Source organism: Bos grunniens, chromosome 11 (assembly GCF_055505025.1).
Source record: "Bos grunniens cultivar Pamir isolate PY7600 chromosome 11, Bosgru_T2T1.0, whole genome shotgun sequence".
NCBI classification, from domain to species: domain Eukaryota; kingdom Metazoa; phylum Chordata; class Mammalia; order Artiodactyla; family Bovidae; genus Bos; species Bos grunniens.
Window position 1 is genome coordinate 25,860,657 of NC_141175.1, and position 19,321 is coordinate 25,879,977.

The following is a 19,321-nucleotide window of genomic DNA, read 5'->3' on the forward strand; positions in this document are numbered from 1 at the left end:
AGAGTCTTTGCCAATGAGTCAACTCTTTGCAGGAGGTGGCCAAAGTATTGGGGTTTCAGCTTTAGCATCAGTTCTTCCAAAGAACACCCAGGGCAGATCTCCTTTAGAATGGACTGGTTGGATCTCCTTGCAGTCCAATTGACTCTCAAGAGTCTTCTCCAAAACCACAGTTCAAAAGCATCAATTTCTCAGCACTCAGCTTTCTTCAGTCCAACTCTCACATCCATCTTGGGTTTGCTTAAACCGTGTTTCTTCAGAATGCTAATGTCCATGAGAAATCATAGATGTCTGTGGCATATGAGTTCTATAGACAAATACACTTGAGAATTGCTACATATCATGTGCTTTACCCTCCTGTGGAGATCTACAATGAACAAAAAATTCTAGTAGTAAAAAGAATAAGTAGATAAAATAATTTGCTTAAACTTATTCCACAGTACTTGAAAATTGATTTTCTTTTCATGGAATACCAATTAGCATCTGCAAGAAGATATTTCAAGGAACATGATGAAGGCAGTAATATGGCACAGACATTGTCAAATGTATGTCACAGAAATATGAATGTTAGCTGTATGTAAAATGAATTGAAGAAAGGAAAAAGTAAAGACTTCGTGATCTTCTAAAGAAGAGATGGTATAAACAAAGCTAAATGAAGTGAAGAGAATTTGACAGGTCTTTCCTTTAAAAAGGGTACTTGTTAGGTTTTAATTATCAGCTGGAGGAGTAGGGACAAAGAAGAAGAAAGATTGATTAGTATGAGTCTGATCTGAATCTAAAAGTATTATGAATATGAAAATGCAAGATGATATATGGGCCTTTCCAAAACTATTTCTTATGTAATATTCAGAATTCCCTATCATGGAAAAATTATTTTCCAGCTGCCAAAAAAACTTTAATTTTATGAAGGACATATTGTCTTTGATAAGCAGAGTTCAAGAAATAAAGTTGAACCAACGAATAGGGCTTATAGATTCCAGGATACATGGCTGTGGACAGCCAGGGCACCAAGCATCAGTTGCTATCCAAGGTGCTGAACCAATCTGTCTCACTACTGAAAACTGCTTCTCTTGTCTTTCTGCCTCTGCCTCAAGCTCAACTCTGATGGAGTAACAGCCTAGCACCAGACTGAGCAAGACTTAATCTGACTAATATGCCTGCCTTTGTCAGAATTAGATGACTCTGACTTTTGATCAAGACAACAGCTTGATTTCTCAGCTGGACTCCTGGCATATCTGCTGCAAGCTGCAGGCCCTGTGTTCACATAGGTTAAAAATACCCTTACAAGTAGGTAAAAATTTCCTCCAGGAATAAAGCTGACCAGCCAGAGAATCAGGTAATTTGTGGCTGTGGATGGCTGTGAGATGTAGAAATTAATTCTCAAGTTCTCATTTCAGCACCCTCAGCCTTCAGGACCCTGGAGTTTTCCTTCTGCAGACATCTACTGGCTATTGAACTAAGTTGAGCTTCACACTCATTAGGACACATTTTTCTGCCCCCAGGAACTTAAATGTCTAATGGACAAATAAAACAAATAATTTATTTTTTAAATTGACTTATTTATTACAATTGGAGGATAATTTCTTTACAATATGGTGGTGGTTTTTGCCATATATTGACATGAATCACCCATGGGTGCACATGTGTCCCCAACCTGAGCCCCCCTCCCACCTCTTTCCCCTCCCCATCCCTCTGGGTTTTCCCAGAGCACTGGCTTTAAGTGCCCTGTTTCATGTATCAAACTTGCACTGGTCATCTATTTTACATATGGTAATATACATGTTTCAATACTATTCTCTCAAATCATCCCACCCTCCCCTTCTCCTACATAGTCCAAAAGTCTGTTCTTTACATCTGTGTCTTTTTTGCTGTCTTGCATATAGGATCATTGTTACCATCTTTCAAAATTCCATATATATGTGTTAATATACTGTATTAATGTTTCTCTTTTTGACTTACTTCATTTTGTATAATAGGCTCCAGTTTTGTCCACCTCATTAGAACTGACTCAAATGTGTTCTTTTTTATAGCTGAGTAATATTCCATTGTGTATGTACTACAACTTCCTTATCCATTTGTCTGCTGATGGACATCTTGGTTGCTTCCATGTCCTAGCTATTGTAAGCAGTGTTGTAATGAACATCATTGGGGTACATCTGTCTCTTTCAATTCTGGTTTCCTCAGTGTGTGTGTCCAGCCGTGGCATTGCTGGGTCATATGGCAGTTCCATTTCCAGTTTTTTAAGGCATCTCCCCACTGTTCTCCATAGTGGCTGCACCAGTTTGCATTGCCACCGGCAGTGTAAGAGCGTTTCCTTTTCTCCACACCCTCTCCAGCATTTATTGTCTGTAGACTTTTTGATGGTGGCCATTCTGATGGGCATGAGATGATACCTCATTGTGGTTTTGACTTGCATTTCTCTAATAATGAGTGATGCTGAGCATCTTTTCATGTGTTTATTAGCCATCTGTGTGTTTTCTTTGGAGAAATGTCTGTTTAGTTCTTTGACCCACTTTGTGGGTTGTTTGTTTTTCTGGTATGGAGCTGCGTGAGCCGCTTGTATATTTTGTCACTTGTTTTTGTTTGCTATTATTTTCTCCCATTCTGAAAGCTGCCTTTTCACCTTGCTTATAGTTTCCTTCATTGTACAAAAGCTTTTAAGTTTAATTAGGTCATATTTGTTTACTTTTGTTTTTATTTCCATTACTTTGGTGGGTGGATCATAGAGGATCTTGCTGTGATTTATGTCTGAGCGTGTTCTGCCTATGTTTTCCTGTAAGAGTTTTATAGTTTCTGGTCTTACCTTTAGATCTTTAATCCATTTTGAGTTTATTTTTGTGTAAGGTGTTAGAAAGTGTTCTAGCAAACACATAGTTTAAACTGCTGTGCAGTGGCCTATGCTAGCTGCTAAGTCGCTTCAGTCATGTCCGACTCTGTGCGACCCCATAGACAGCAGCCCACCAGGCTCCCCCGTCCCTGGGATTCTCCAGGCAAGAACACTGGAGTGGGCTGCCATTTCCTTCTCCAATGCATGAAAGTGAAAAGTGAAAGGGAAGTCGCTCAGTCATGTCCGACTCTTCGCAAGTGGCCTATATTTAGCACCAAATACATTAAATCCATTAAGAACCAAAAAAGAGAGGTTTAGCATCCTTCCCACTCATATTCACATGTAGCACCACAACCTTCATAACTTCTCCCCATAGTGATTACATTATTTCTGTCACATAAAAGGAATTAAAAAATCCTTTTAAATCTATTTAAATTTGGAAGGAAAGAATTTTATGGCCTCCTCCAAGTGCTTTTGATAATTTCTAGAGATAAGCTTCTTCAAAGTGTAAGAAGCCTTTTAGAACTACCAGTTCTCAAATCACAATATTGAAGACTTTAGCTCTTGGATGGCTTAGGGATGTTAATAAAATATAGCTCATGACTTGAGAAAAAGCCTGTTGTGGGGCAAACAAGGACAATTTAAAGTTGAAGGCAGAGAGAAAGAGGAGTCTGGAAATGTGCAATTTGATAGTGAAAACTGGAACATTTTATACAGAAAAGACTATCTTGAAGATAGTCTTACAAGAACTTTCAGCCAAAAAGACACTCTAAACGAAATTCTGGGACATCAGGCAAGGGATGAGCTAGAGTAGTAAAAATACAGCCCTAGGAACTTGATGAGACCTAGGAAGAAAAATTCCCTTCTTTGGAATTTGACCTTTGAGCTGGAGCAGACAGAATGGCCAAGATCTTTCTATTTACTAAGTGGTACATGTAGGTGTACTTAGTCAGGGTGGAGGTAACCAGCAGTGACCAGGATTTTTGTATTGGATATATTAATGTACTTAATATAAATAGTTTAAATAAATCAATCAACACTATACAGTATTATTTAATTGGTCATTTACATTGTGACGACTAATTACCCTTACATACCTTTCAAATAGCAAACATCTAGAAGTTCTGTCTGCTTACTGATAATTGAGCAGCACCACCACTTTGCCAACAAAGTGCTGGCATCTAGTCAAAGCTATGGTCTTTCTAGTAGTTGTGTATGGATGTGGGAGTTGGACCATAAAGAAAGCTGAGCACTGAAGCATTGATGCTTTTAAACTGTGGTGTTGGAGAAGACTCTTGAGAGTCCTTGGACTGCAAGGAGATCAAACCAGTCAATCCTAAGGGCAATCAACCCTGAATATTCACTGGAAGGACTGATGCTGAAGCTGAAACTCCAATAATTTAGCCACCTGATGCAAAGAGCCAACTCACTGGAAAAGACCCTGATGCTGGGAAAGATTGAAGGTAGGAGGAGAAGGAGATGATAGAAGATGAGATGGTTGGATGGCATCACTGACTCAATGGGCATAAATTTGAGCAAACTCTAAGAGATAGTGAAGGACAGGGAAGCCTGGAATACTGCAGTCCATGGGGCTGCACAGTTGGACTCAGCGACTCAGCGACTGAACAACTGATAACTGGTAACTCAAAGTACAAAATCAGTATAGACTACTGATTGCAAATATTCACTGCTGCTGCTGCTGCTAAGTTGCTTCAGTCGTGTCCGACTCTGTGCGACCCCACAGACGGCAGCCCACCAGGGTTTCCCGTCCCTGGGATTCTCCAGGCAAGAACACTGGAGCGGGTTGCCATTTCCTTCTCCAATGCATGAAAGTGAAAAGTGAAAGTGAATTCGCTCAGTCGTGTCTGACTCTAGCGACCCCATGGACTGCAGCCCACCAGGCTCCTCCTTCCATGGGGTTTTCTAGGCAAAAGTACTGGAGTGGGGTGCCATTGCCTTCTCCGAAATATTCACTAGGTTTTAGGAAAGTATCAGCTGAGCTCTCCTTTACCATCCTTCCAGGAGAACTCTGATTAACCACCAAATTTCTGGCTGGTATGAAGCATGTGCAATTCCTTACCAGTTGTGTTCCTTTTGACAATCACACATATGCTTACTCATTTTTTTTCATGTCTTTTGACTCTCAGCATTTATTTAATTAGGGTCTCTCTCTCCCTTTCTTCTCTCACAAAGGCCCCTTTCTTTTTGCTTCTTTCCAGCTTTTGTCCATTATAATTTGTCTGTGTGTCAATTTACAGAAAAATTATTCTTATTCATTTCCCTTTGTGTTTTGCATATAGACTCATGGAAAGTCTCTCTTGGGGACTCTGACCCATTGAAAACACATACAATTAGGTCTTAGGTGATCAGCTTAAGAGGTTCAGGGATTAAACGTAGTGGTCTAGAAAAGTTTCAGTGTTTAATCATTAGGAGAGTTGCTTTAGAGTTTAAATTGCCTGAAAAATATGCTTTTATGGAATAGGTTATTGTTAATTTGCCAACCCAAGGAAGTACTACTACACTGAAGAGAAAAAATACAAGAGCAAATAAATGCTCTTTTACTTCTTAACATCCTTGAATAAGTAGGTCTCATGCATCTCTAGATATGTCATGCATCTCTGTAGTTTATGTCTTTTTAAATAATGGGAGTCTTTGTTGAAGTGCATAAATACATCTGGTACCAAGAGGAGTTCATTTTGGATGTTTCAGACTTTGGGTATATGAAGAAATGGAGGCTTAGAGAGGCGAAGGCAATTGGTGTGATTTCCTGATCCCCAGAGCAGACATTTAGCAAATATTTATGTGCAGCAAGCATCTAGAGCTTCCCTGGTGTCTCATATGGTAAAGAATCTACCTGCAATGCAGGACACCTGGGTTTGCCCCTGGAGAAGGGAATGCTACCCACTCCAGTATTCTTGCCTGGAGAATTCCATGGACAGAGGAGCCTGGTGGTCTATAGTCCATGGGTTGCGAAGAGTCGGCCACAACTGAGCGACTAACACTTAGCACAGCAAGTATTCATGACTGTGTGCTTATTACCCACTCAACCTTGAACATCATATAAAAGAAGTGTATTTTTAAATATATGTACCAAACTTTAATTTTCATTTCACACTCAAAACTTCTGTACAAAAAGAGGCAAAGCAGGCAAAAAAATTACAATGACTTCAGCAAACAACATATGACAATTTTTAAACAGCTTTGTGTATGCAACAGGCTTTATAGATGTAGTGGGAAAATTGGGTTCCAAAGTTTTTGTTTCTTTAAGACAAAATTCCAATGTTTATTATTAACATCTACAAAAATTTGTAGCTGTCTGGGATACAAGATTGAATGAAAAGTCTCTGATGTCTACTGCACAGTTAGATCCCAAGACTGAGTAAGCTTCATTTTTCTTTTGAAGAAGCATGAAATTATTGTTACTTAAATGTGATAATGTATTAAAAACCTCAGTTTACCATTAATATCTTGATACAATGGTGGTGACTAGGAGCAAACACCGATGAAGCATGATATTAACTAATAGTTAAAGGATAGTATCCAGGAGTTTCTTTCTGGTTCTTAATTAAAACTCCAGCTCCAATGGGTCACCACAATTTAAAACATGGTCACTTTCTTTTTAAACTAATGTCTAGTGGCACATAAAACGTTTCCGAGAACAAAATTATAATGCCAAAGTAGCAGTGCATCTAAGAAATGTCATTTTCACCTTGTCACTTGCCCAAAAATAAATATCTGAATAATGGGGTACACTTTTATTTGAAAATTATGAGACCTCAAATATGAAATATAGCTAACATTGACATGGATACCGTGGCTAGCACTTTCCCCTGAACAGCTCATGGGTCCTGGACACACATGCATGCAGCATACAAAAATGTGATTGTTCAAGGACACCTGAAGGACAGCCTGTTAAAAGAATCTGTCTCCCACTATAGCTCTGGAGTGGACCCACGGCCCACCACCTGTTAGTGATCACAGACATTCAGTTAACCTGTCCTGCTGCTAATCGGAGGCAATAGTTCAGGCCCTGGGCTTTTGAGAGTCCATGTTCTGGTGAATCTTGGCTTTGAAACAAGGTGGCCTGGCTAAATTGGGGCAGGCCAGCAACTCCTCACCCCATATGTTTGGTCCCACTTGAGAGAAAGTCGAATTAAAAACTATAAATGTGCTCAACCATTTACTCTGCAAGTCCTTTCTCTGATATGGGAGGAAAATAGACCCTATGACAATAAATATTGAGTACTTCTACATTTCTAGTCTTGACAATTGTTGCCCAAAGACAACATGTGGCTTCCAAGTAAAAGAAGCTGAGTATCTAATGAATTTGTTCACCCAGTGTTATCCCAACTTCTGGCTTCCTCTAGGGTTTTAGAATCCCTAGGTTTGGAAATGTCTTTGAAAGCCATTTAGTGCATTTCTGTTATGATGACAGAACCCTCATCCAACCAGCTGTACTTGTTCAGCTTGAAAAGCTCCAAGGAAAAGGGCTTTTCCTCTCTTTGTTGACTGACTGACATTTAGATATAGACCAGGGAATCCGTTCTGCCACTGAATGGATTTGTTAAAAATAAAACCTAAATATGTCTCTCCTATTCTTAGAGGACTCAAGGGACTGCCACCTGGCTACCAAAATCCAGAAAGTAATGGTGTGACAGCTCATTCCTTGGGACAATGTCATCAAACCCTGATATACCAAACCCAACTTCTGGCATTATCATTCCCTGGGTAACTCTCTGCTTCCATCAGAAATAGGCAAGCAATTATACAGGCCAGGTTGAATATTTAAAAGTGTCCAATATCACCCTATAGTATGTATGCATAGGCCACGTGGTGAAAAGAAAAGGACATGGAATCAGCAATGAGGCATCCTGGGTTCTAGTAGTACAGAGGGGTGATGCTGTTTGACTTCATCCTCACTGGAGACCAGAATAAATAGAAGATTTCCAAGATTCCACTCTAACCTCTGATCTGCAGACAGATAACCCTTGTCATATCGCTAATCATCAAGGCAAGGTGGGGTGATGCTTACCGGATTCTATTTACAAAGGAAGGATGAGAGAGTCAGTCTTCTTATTGGCTCATGGTCTTATAGGAGTATTGGAGGTTATCTATTTTATTTGCCCATTTTATAGATGAGGAAAGTGAGACACAGAGAATTTAAGTGAATTTTCCAAGTTCACTCTGAATCAACAAGTCTACCATTTAATCCCAGTACTCAGGCTCAAGTTTATACATTGTAACAAGCTGGCAGTTAGTCCTGGAGGAGCTGTCTTTTAAATATCAGGTAATCAGAAAATAAAAATCTCCTCTCTAAATTCCCCAAGCTTTCTGATAACTAGTTAAGTTCTAGCTAGATCTTTGCTGCCACATGAATGGTCCCCAGAGGCCATGGCTCCTATTAGGAGGAGTTGTGTGCCCAGCACTCCACAGACAACTGGAACATTAGCAACCTCACCCACAATTTTAACCAGAGCTCCACTTTCCTGGTCCTGGAGACAGAGGGTTGAAGCAGAGAGATGACTGCCACTGTTGCTTGGATGCCCTTCTTCCCCACCTGTCCCCACTTCCACGACAGTCACCAGCCCAGCCACAAGAGTGCATCTTTCTATTCTCCTTTCTCCTCCACAAACTGATGCAAACATGCTGATTTTTTCCTCTTGAAAAATGGAAAGGGAATGTTACAGGGTATAAATCAAAATAGGAAGAGAGAATGCTGAGAAATAAAATAGGTGCAAACAGAAAAGTTGATGGGTGCTGTGCCTTCTGAGGAAAGAGAGGGGGTGTGCTGAATTCCAGACACTGGGGCTTATATCTCCACTGGAATTTTTCTTTTCTGGGGTTCCCCCTGTCTCTCTGTCAGGATAACAGTTGTGTTTCTTGTAGCTGGGCTGACCCAGGAAATCAAACTCTTTGTGTTTCTCTAACTATACTTCCCAGAGAGATCAATTTAATCTAGAATTAAAACATGACCACAAACTGTTGGGAAGTTCTGATTGTTACAGGCGTAAGGAACTCCAGTAGCAAAGATCAACGTCTCCAAATTCTGCCTTTTGGAGAAGGGGTTTTTGTTTTAGACATCGAAGGTAAGGCTCTCCAGTCAATTTATGATCTCTGGGTTGAGTCAGTCAGGATACAAATGAAGGTCCATATATTTCAGTGACAAGAAGGAAACGGTTATGTAAATACACAAGTATTAACATCAATCTGTATTAAATTATGTAAACATATACATCTTCTGAGGTCAGTTCAAAGATCCTCTTCATTGAGCAAGGCTTTACTGAAGCATCGCTCGAATCTGTTTGGAAGTCGATTCATCATTCAAGTGCTTTGTAGTGAACCTGGATGGAAAGAAAATGACGGCAGTCAGTGTGCAAACAGTGTGCAAACAGTATGCTCTGAGAAAGCTTTGATCAGAGTTGTCAGCTCATCTTTGGCTTGAGAGGCACAGCTGATATTTAGAAATCAAACTTGGCATCCATTCTTTACACAAAGAGCCACACTTCAGTGTCCAACTTAGTCTCAGATTTAATATTCAATCCTTCCTTCCAAAGAAGTTTATATTTTGGTTATTAAACAAATAGATCTTCTACCTAATCAAATAATTACATGAAGGAGAAACAAGCAATCTCGTTTTCCAGGGAGACAGATTTCACGTGCTTGAGTGCAGGCTCTTGGCACACCTCCTGAGTCACCGATTGTAAAAGCTTGGTTTGCATATAGCAACACTGTTGTTGCTGTTTAGTTGCTAAGTCATGTGTGACTCTTTTGCCACGCTATGGACTATAACTCACAGGCTCCTCTGTCCATGGGCTTCCCCGGGCAAGAATGCTGGAATGGGTTGCCATTTCCTCCACCAGGGATCGAACCCACATCTCCTGCACTGGCAGGAGGATTCTTTACCACCCAGTCACCGTAACAACATTATCCAACTCTCTAGTTACTGTTTTCTCCTTTTGTGAGAGTGCTTATCCTCATTACCACCGCAGGGGGGCACTAAGGCAGACCCATATAGGAAAGAAAAGTGGTGTAATGTGTATCTTCACATTTACTGGTCATGAAAAGGAAGGAAAGGAAAATTAACATGTAGTAAAATCTTGACTGTGTTCCAAGCACTGTGGAAGTTTTTATTTCACTCACACTCACACTAACTCTTTGCAGGACAGGTTATTACTTCCATTTTACAGATGAGCAAACTGAGATTTAGAGATGTTAAATGACCCATTCCAGATGACAAATACAACAATGCATGATTTATGAACAATTTGTGGTTTCTGATGTGGATCCAGGTCTGACTGCCTCAAAAGTCTGTACCCTCTGACCATCACAGTGCCTAGAAGAGACACAAAATGCCAAGAACTCAGTGGAACTTGCAGTCTACCACAGTGCCCTGGTCTCCAAGCCTTGCTTAACAGAATGACATTGGACTTCCCTGATGGTCCAGTGGTTAACCTTTCAATGCAAGGGGCGTGGGTTCGATCCCTGGTCGGGGAGCCAAGATTCCCACACAACTCATGGCCAAAAAACCAAAACATAAAACAGAAGCAATATTGTCATGAATTTAACAAAGACTTAAAATGGTCTGCATCAAAAAAATCTTAAAAAAAAAAAGTCAGAAGCCAAAAGTTTTCTTAGTGAGTGTGGAAAGTCTGCCTTCTATGAAATGGGCATCAATGGAAAAAAACCTTGGTTTACCCACAGAATTTGAAAGACTCTTAGGTTAATGCTACATCTGTTCTGAAGAATGGTGACTTAGCAGCTGCAGCAAAAAGGATCAGCCTCAGTGTATAATTTATTCATGTCATGTGCATCCGAGTTTCTTCCTTTATTAGATGGGGATAATAGATCTTACCATTCTGACTTGTGATGATTAAATGAGAACATGAAACATACATGTTGTACATCATAGAGTATCATTGCTTCATTTCACTTATTGAACATTCACTACATGAATGGTATTGAGAGGAACAGAGGGAAATCACCAATGACTAAGACAGCAGGGGCCATAAACTTTTCCAGATGGCAATCCAATTGGCCTGATTCAACAAACTATATAGATGTGTCACAGCTAAACAAATAAGAGTCCTGCCCTGCAGTGGATTAAGTGCATGTGTCCTTGGGAAGAGCAGGTGCTTTAGCATGGCTCAGGAGCAGTGAGGAGCTGTCAGGGGCATTGGCCAGATACAAGGGCATCCAGACAGGGGAGCAGGGTTCTCAGTATTGGCAACTCCACAGATGCCTCATGCAGGGACCTTCAGAACAAACCCACAAACCCAAAATGGATGCCTGAGCCCCTATCCCAGCGATTAAAATTAATCTGGTCTGGGTTGGACCCAAGCATCAGTGTTGGCAAAAGCTACCCACCTAATTCTCATATGCAGCCAGGTCTGGGGAGCAGGGGTGGAGGGGGAAGTGAGACCCAGGAGGCTTCTTCTCCTGACAAGTCCCCACCAACCACAAAGCAGTGTGGCCAGGATCTGGTCTTTGACCTGCAGGGTCACCCAGACCAGGGTTTAATCTTGGCTCAGCCATCTGCTGTGAGAACTTTTGCCAAGTGAGTTGACTTCTCTAAATTTCGGTTTCTTCCATCTGTGAAAAGGGGATGATAAAAATGGGGCTGACCTCAACATGTGTTAACAGACGTAAGAGGTTAAGCTTGGTGTTTTTAGCCCTTGGACCCTAGCAGCATCTAAATTAGCAGTGGATCTGAAGGGTTGCTACCCCACAGGGCTGAAGCTCACCTGAGGGCATTCAGTAGCCCCTCCACACTGTCTGGGGCCTGTTCCTTCAAAACCTTTATGCAGCCTTTCATCTAGGAAGAGAAAGTACAAGATTTGGTTAATACCTTAGCAATTCTGCCCATCATAGTATCTGTCCATAACAATATCTGCCTGTAATAATACTACATTGTTTGTGTTCATAGAAAGCAAATATTGAAATGACCAATAAACCTTCCTCCTCCGTCGGGCCAGTGAGTTGCTTCTGTGGGTTTCTAGAAGCTTCTGTCAGTTTTCATATTATACCACAATTGAATATCTTCTGTGTCTGGCCTTTGGAGACAAAGACTTGAGACTGATTTTCTTGTCTTGGACACCAGAGCCAAGAGCAGAGCTTCTCTAGTCTGTGCTCAGGGGAGGCTGACCAAATGAACTGCAAACCTGATCATTTTACACCACCCTCTGCCCAGAATGCATTTCCTCCTTTAGTTGTTTGACAGGTAATCTCTTTAAAACTTTTTTAGGACTCAGCTGGAGCGCACCAACACCAGGAAGCCTCTTCTGATCTCATTACCTTCACCAGGTAGAAGTAACCACCACATATTTGTATCCCTAATAGTACACTGGCATTTCTCAGAGAACCTTAAGAGATCTTAGTGCTCAGGTTAATTTGTCTCCCTCCCCAGGCCAGGAGAGGGCCAGTAAAGGACAACAGTTAGGAATACGAAGCACATGGAGGCAGAATGCCTGGGTTTCATCCATCCTTCTTTATTTAGCATCTTCCTAAACCGGGTAAGTTTCTTAGCTTTTTGTGTCCTTGCAATATAATTTATTCATCATTTGGGAAATACATGAAAGCTAAATCTACATCTTAATAGATCACATTATATTACTCATATACGGGAATTTTTTTGGCAAAGGAAGAATCCTTCTGGAAAGAATACAGTCAGTCATTTTAAACTCACAGATATTCATGCACTGATTGGGTAAACAGTACTAAGGACCTCTCTTACAATGGTCACTTAGAAAATGTTTTTGTAGGCTGAAAGCTTTTCCCCAAAGACTGGATAAAGCTTGTTGGATTGATGGGGGCAGCCTGAAGCACAGGGCTTAGAGTCATTTGGGGGTATGCTTAGCCTCATCCAAAAAGAATGTCGTGGTCAATCAGAGATGCCTGTCACAGGTGCAGGATGGGGACAAGCACAGGATGAAGAGATTCAGTCCCTCTCCCAAGAGAGCTCAGAGCCCAGTGGGAGAAGAGAGACAAACAGCTCCTTGTCATCCTTTGATATGTGTTCTTGTAAAAAGTGCCCAGGGAGAAATGGGGACACAGATTAGAAAAGAGGCAGAAGTGTGGTGGATACTCTACGGGAATTTCTAGTTCGATCTCAGGCTGATAAAAGCCTGGGGTGTGACTAACAAGACACAGTCAGAGATGCATTCTGGACCATATTCAACGTGCGTTTAACAACATGTTCAGGACTTGAGGCCTTGACCTGTGGAAAATACCCTTGATAGGTGTTCAACGATCTAATAATGCGGTTAATACTGCAAGGGATCTGAGGAAGTAGAGCTGGAGATGGGAGGCCTGGTGGGAGCCCCTGAGAGTGAGGGCGCGAGTGACGGTGTGAGGGAGAGCATGAGTGAGCTTGTGAGAGCGGCAGTAGGCACAGAGCGTCAGGGCGAGATGAGAGGATGCGCTGAGGTCCAGGCCACAGGACTTGGTGTCTGAGGAGGTGTGAAGGTGAAGAGCGAAGAAGACTGTTCCTAGGTTCTGCGGAAAAACCCCAGGTTTGGCTTTGACCCTGAGTTGAAAGGAGGTGAAATACCTGAGACAGGAGCCCAAGAGGAGGAGCAGGTCTGTGTGAAAGTGAGAACCTTTGATTTGAGGCTGGCCATACCTCATGTGTCCAGAGGAGGTGGGGGTCTGGGATTCTGGGTGAGGTGTGGGCTGGGGACCGGGCTTAAAGAGTGATACTGTATTGGATCGCTCCATGTAGTTTTAAGGAAATCAGTTGAAAATGCCACCTCATTCCAGCCTGCATCCCTCACACCCACGAACAGGATCTGTTCTCTAAATGATGACCAACCCTCTGGGCCGCCATGACTCTGCTGGGATGAATCCTCTGCTCGGAGTACTCTTCCTTCTCTCCGTCCACTTGGTAAGATTCCCCAGATCCACCTGAAACATCGCCCTCTTTCTCTGCCTCTCTACAGAAGGAATTTCTCCCTCATCTGGGTGTCTAGAGCTCAGTACTTCCATTTTGGGCTCCAGAACACGTTCTCTGTAAGGACAGGATCTAGTTCATTATCTGCTTATTCATAGTTGATGCTGATACCCTGAGGTTTTATAAACCCCGTGCCTGTAACTGCTGACTTCGAAGCAGACTGGTATCTGGAAGGAGAGCCTTTATGTCATCAGAGAAAAATGACCCATTATATAGTATACATACTGTGCTCTGTAAACCTGAAACTTTCTTAGAGACATGGGTGAGCTTCAGTACAAGCAAGCCATTCTTAGTGAGACCAACTTGAACAAACAGACTTCATCAGGAATGGGGAGGGTTAGAACTAACATCATATAATGTTTACAGCCTCCACAGAAAGAGTCAGTGAATGACAAGCAAGGACGAGCTTTTTTTAAAAGTTAAGGCTACAAGACATAATGGTACTCAGTGTATTTTTAATTATTGACTCTCTGACAAGTTAACAAATGGCTGTGGTAAATGAGAATGTCCTATGAGTACCAGGTAATAAATTCAATCCATATTCAAATGATATTCATGGGTTATTAATAGAGCTATTTATGCTCAATCTATAGCATAAAAATGTTAAAGCCTCACGAAGAATACAGTAAAATATTTATTGGTATGGAAAAAACTCTGTAATATACTGTTATGCAAATTAAATGTTTTTAAATAACAATTATAGCAGGGTGCTAATCTGTTAAGTATTAATACATACACACAGACACCCAAACATCTATATAAAATTAAGGGACAAACATATGTGACATATTGATGACACATGATGTCCATGGTGAGGTTACCACAGATATGTTTAAAGTTCTGTATATTAATTTCCTTTATTTCCCCCAAATTTTTATATAAATATTTATTTTCTTGAGAAATAAAAATAATTATATTAAAAACAAGGAAAACTCTATGGAGAACTATGGCTAGCTATGTATGCTAGGAAGCCAGAACCTCAACATGAGTAAACTGAATTGTATTATAAACTGAAAAATTTTCTTACACTCTTCAGACTCACAGCCCCTCTGGGCATCTGGACCTTCTGTCTGCACAGAACTAGAGCATCAAAGATGCTGCTGTCTATACATGAATGAGCCTAGAGTGTGCATACCCCTACTTAGCTGTTTCAGAATAAGTTAGTACCAAAAGGTGCTATTCTGTACTTAAAAGGTTTTAAATTAATACAGGGATACATTGCTGGGTGCTGCTGCAGGCAAACACTGGGCTGAGAGGAGTGTCTTTATCTCACAGTCAACAGGAAATCACTTGCACACCACCATCATTTGTTTTCCAGTCCTATTCATTCACTCAGCAAAAATTTTATGAGCACTATGCTCCATGGACCAAAGACACTGTTAGGCAATGGAGTGGGCATCAGGTGTATACATCCTGGTCTCCGCTCTTGTCAACAAACTCAGAATCTGTGTTTGTTGTTTAGTTGCCAAGTCGTGCCCAACTCTTTGTGACGCCATGGGCTACAGCCCACCAGGCTCCTCTGCCCATGGGATTTCCCAGGCAAGTATACTGGAATGGGTTGCCATTTCCTTCTCCAGGGGATCTTCCCTACCCGGGGATCAACCTGTGTCTCCTGCACTGCAGGCAGATAGATACTTTATTGTGGAGCTACCAGGGAAGCACCAGAGTCTGTGAAGGAGTTAGAAAATCCAAAATGGCGGGCGCTCTGGGGCCGGAGGAGAAGCAAGGCTCTATTCCATGCAGGGTGCGGGAGACGTGCTCCACATGAGGGGACATGTGAGGAGTGTCTTAAAGGAATCCCCCTACCAGAGAAGAGGCCGGGCGCTCTGGGCAGGGCTCAAGCATAGTCCAAGGACAAGAAAAAGCATGAGAATCAGGTGGTGCTCTCTGCTGGGCAATGGGACAGGAAGTTGGAACGTTGTTTGGGATTTGACCATGGTGTCTTGTAATCCAGTTATCTCCTAATGCTTTTCACGCTGAGATACATATATACAAGTAAATACGTATATGGCACGTGGAAAAGCTGAAGGGCAGCTAGCAGCTAAGTGACTGCTCACCCCTCAGCCCCTCTACAAGCTGAGGGGATCAGCGTCTCCATTCTCTTTCTGTGTCTTTGAGGTTGGATGCATTTGTTGTATGCCCGTGAACAGGACTGGACTTTTTGCTACAAGGAGAGATGCCCTGATGGATTTGCAACAGGGAGAGCTCACTCATGGGCAGTTGGTGGGGGGTGGACGGAGGGGAGGGAGAGAGAGAAGCAAGGTCTGTTTGGCGACATTCACGAGCCCCTACTGGGAAATCACCTATCATAACTGTTCTTACATCGATCTTGGATGTCTTGCAGAAAGCTCCCACGGGATGCACATGGTCGTACAGGATGATGACCCCCACCATGACCCTCATGCAGAACATCAGCGTTTCTTCACTGGTAAACCTACTCCTGTATTCCCTGGAAGAGAGGAGAAATGGCAGAGGTGTTACTTCCGTGACAGATCCATTTGTTTTTGGCTCCACAACTGGCTAGTTTAGCCTCCTCCAATCCTCTCTTGAGAACAATCCTAGACCTGCAAGAACCAGGTTAATAAGCTCTTAAAGAAACTGGCGATGATAATTCTCCTTGAATCTATCCAACCAGTGTGAAAACAAGGTAAATTGGAGGGCAGTAAATTCTCTTCTCTTCTGCCCTTAGCGAGCCAGCTCATCACATATAAAACCCCCCCACCCATCAATCATGAATATTTTATAGCAGGTCTCTCTGGCTGTCCTAGATTATAGAGAATAATGGCTTCATTATGGAGAAAACGAATCAAGCTCATTTCTATAGAGCAGCTACTGCGTTGCCAGTCAGGGTAACTTCCTTTGTTAAGATACAGGCTGCAGATTGAATTAGATTGGCAAAGATACCTAAAAGAGATTACACACCATTCATTGGGTTGAGAGTATTTGTGGAGCTTGAATTCTGTTCCCTTACCTTGACAGGGTCATTGATGATTCAGATAATTCAGGCCAATTCTAGAGGCTTTCTTAACATCAACTTCATTCTGACTTGGCTCCACAATGATGATGATTATTTCCATCTTGGAATAAATATTGACTTAAATATAAATGAAATATCTGGAAGGAATGCCTCTTACATTTGAACAGAGCATCACATTTTAGAAGGCACTCTTGATGCCTGTGGCACTCCCAAACTTTCTGCCTTGTAGATGGCATTATGGGGATCTCATCAGGTGAGGAAACCAAGGTCAGACCACTTGTCAGTGGGCACAGAAGGGGCTACAAAATAAATAGAATAAGGGGAAACCTGACACTGGAGTGAAGATTTCCTCATTACCATACTGCCTCACCTCAACAACTCAAGCATTTTTAAAATCTAGCAACTAATTTAAGTACAAAGAAACTGCCACATGCCTGAGAGAGAGATTTTCATTATCATTTTTATAATAGTCTTACCAGTTCTACTCTTGGTTTTAAATATTCTCTCAAATCTTTTCTCCAGCATACTTATATCGTCTCTCAAATCCTTTCTCCAATATACTTATAACAATACCCAGTCATTTAACTCAATCCACCATTTGATCTGCATACAACTTCTCCTGCATCTTTGATTCAAGTTTTGATTCTGCCATCTAACAAGCCATGCGATCTTTGGGAAGATGTCAGTTAACCAATTTCAGCCTTGTCTTCCTTAGCTTTAAGATGGGGATAACTACACCTATCACCAGAGTTCTTTATGAAATTAATTCAGTTAATATATAAGGAAATGTTGACGTGCTAACCCAAACGTTAGAAGCGGTCATCACCACCATCATCACTGTTAGAGATACGTGAATTCTTGACATGGATACACCTCTGATTTAACTTACGGAGTTTCCAGCATGACTTTACAAACACTTGTCATCGTACTGAGGCAGTCTGTGGTGTTCTCTATTGGCAGGGTTTTGTTCTAAATGGGAGACACAAAACGTGTTAGCCTGTTAGCAGCTTTGATGGGCAACTGGGCGGAAGGCACTTTGTTGCTCAACATCACTTACTTCGGAGACAAAGTGCATGGTGGCGTTGCTGAGGGTTTTCAGCATCGGCGTGGCTTCTGCGTAGAACAGGGACATTCGATTGGCCATCTCATTGTTGACTTCATTCTCAATGTCTAGCTGATGAAAAGAAGATGAGAAGATGCGATTGATAAAGAGACGGTCAACAGCTCAAATTGTGTCTTCTGGAAAATGAATCACAAAGGCTCTGTCTTCTCCCTGTGCCCCTCCTGATGCAGAAATTAAAAGAGATCTGGAACCTGGGGCTGTCGACCCAGGAGATCCAGGGACTCACATGCATGTTGTTGATGCGATTGCGACTGATGGTCCTTCTGTAGTAGCTGAAGTCATTCTGAATAGCGGGGTTCCTCATCTGAAGTTCAGAAAAGAGGAAAGAAGGTCATTTCTCAGCATCAGAGGGGGGTTATTTACCCAAAATCCAGGCAATATATTTTGTACAGATACCAGGACTTCTCTTTGTTACCCAAGAGTTAAAACAACTTTGGGTTAAAAATAGACTCAGAGCTTCATTATTTAAGAATACACCCTATTTTTACCCTAGGCTAGATTTTAGGGAAAGCACACTTGCTTCCAAAGAGGAACAGACACTTGAGATGTTTTCTCTGGTTGTATTTGGCAGATTTTGAATTTCCACATACAAACCACCATCGTAAATCACTTTGACCACAAGGAGTGTGAATTCTTACCACATTACATGTCTCTTGGGGAAAGGAGCTACTTCCCTCATCTTTTTTCCCCACCCCACAGCCCTGCAAAGCACCTGGACATGCAGGTGCTCAGTGTGAATCTGGTAAATTGTCCAAGCGCACATGGCCTAACCTTCAGCTCATCGAATCGAAGGGTGAAATGCAGAATTTCCGCGAATTCCTTGGCCAGGGCCTGCTCCCGCTCCAGGTGCTGGGTTGGTGTGTAGGGTGGACAGGTCAGAGATTCCAATAAACTCTGAAGAGCTTTTTCTAAAAGTCAAAGGGATACATACATATTTGAGGTGGACCACAGAGATTTTTCAAAAAGCCCAATTTGCAGCCCCAGTTGACATTCTCAGAGATGACCTGTGTGAGTCTTTCCTCTCCACCTTTCCCCCACAGAACAGTGTGAAATGTGATGTGTGTGGATAAGGAGGAAAAGGACCCCCCCTGCCCTCCATGCCTGAGAAGGCTGCCTCCACTGCAGAACTGACCCATGGTCCCAAAGCTCAGCTGGACCCTCCCATGTTCAGCTGTTCCAAATCCTAACACTGTAGAAAACCACAAATAGGATTTTGTGGTTGAGATGGATGAGACAGCCATCCATGGATGGATGAGACAGCCATCCATGACCCAGGATGAGATGAGGTGGCCCTGAATGCATGGGTTACATTGCTTGCTTTGCAGGGAGAGACTTCCAGTCCACACCAGCCCTTCTCTGCAATGACACTCTTAGCAAATCCCAGGAATATTTTTCTGCAAACCTGCTGCCATATCTACCTCCATTACTATCCTGAAAACAGTCTCATTACTC

The 19,321-nt window shown here is 42.0% G+C and overlaps 1 protein-coding gene across 7 annotated transcripts in view; it reads right to left on the bottom strand.

Annotated features, from left to right (window-relative positions):
* Positions 1–5,898: 5,898 nt before the first annotated feature.
* The window catches only part of CYRIA (CYFIP related Rac1 interactor A), a 102,457-nt gene continuing 89,034 nt past the window's right edge, over positions 5,899–19,321 (bottom strand). For 4 of the 7 annotated variants that reach the window (XM_086323567.1, XM_086323568.1, XM_086323564.1 and 1 more), the window contains 7 exons: positions 18,641–18,777; positions 18,096–18,173; positions 17,804–17,920; positions 17,636–17,715; positions 16,092–16,218; positions 11,566–11,636; positions 5,899–9,165 (listed from right to left, as the gene is read on the bottom strand). In XM_086323567.1, the coding sequence (XP_086179693.1) occupies positions 9,102–9,165; positions 11,566–11,636; positions 16,092–16,218; positions 17,636–17,715; positions 17,804–17,920; positions 18,096–18,173; positions 18,641–18,777 (674 nt within the window). In that variant the 3' untranslated portion in view covers positions 5,899–9,101. Of the gene's footprint in view, positions 10,158–11,565; positions 11,637–16,091; positions 16,219–17,635; positions 17,716–17,803; positions 17,921–18,095; positions 18,174–18,640; positions 18,778–19,321 lie in introns of all 7 variants that reach the window. The other 3 variants (XM_086323566.1, XM_086323562.1, XM_086323563.1) reach the window with 2 other exon arrangements.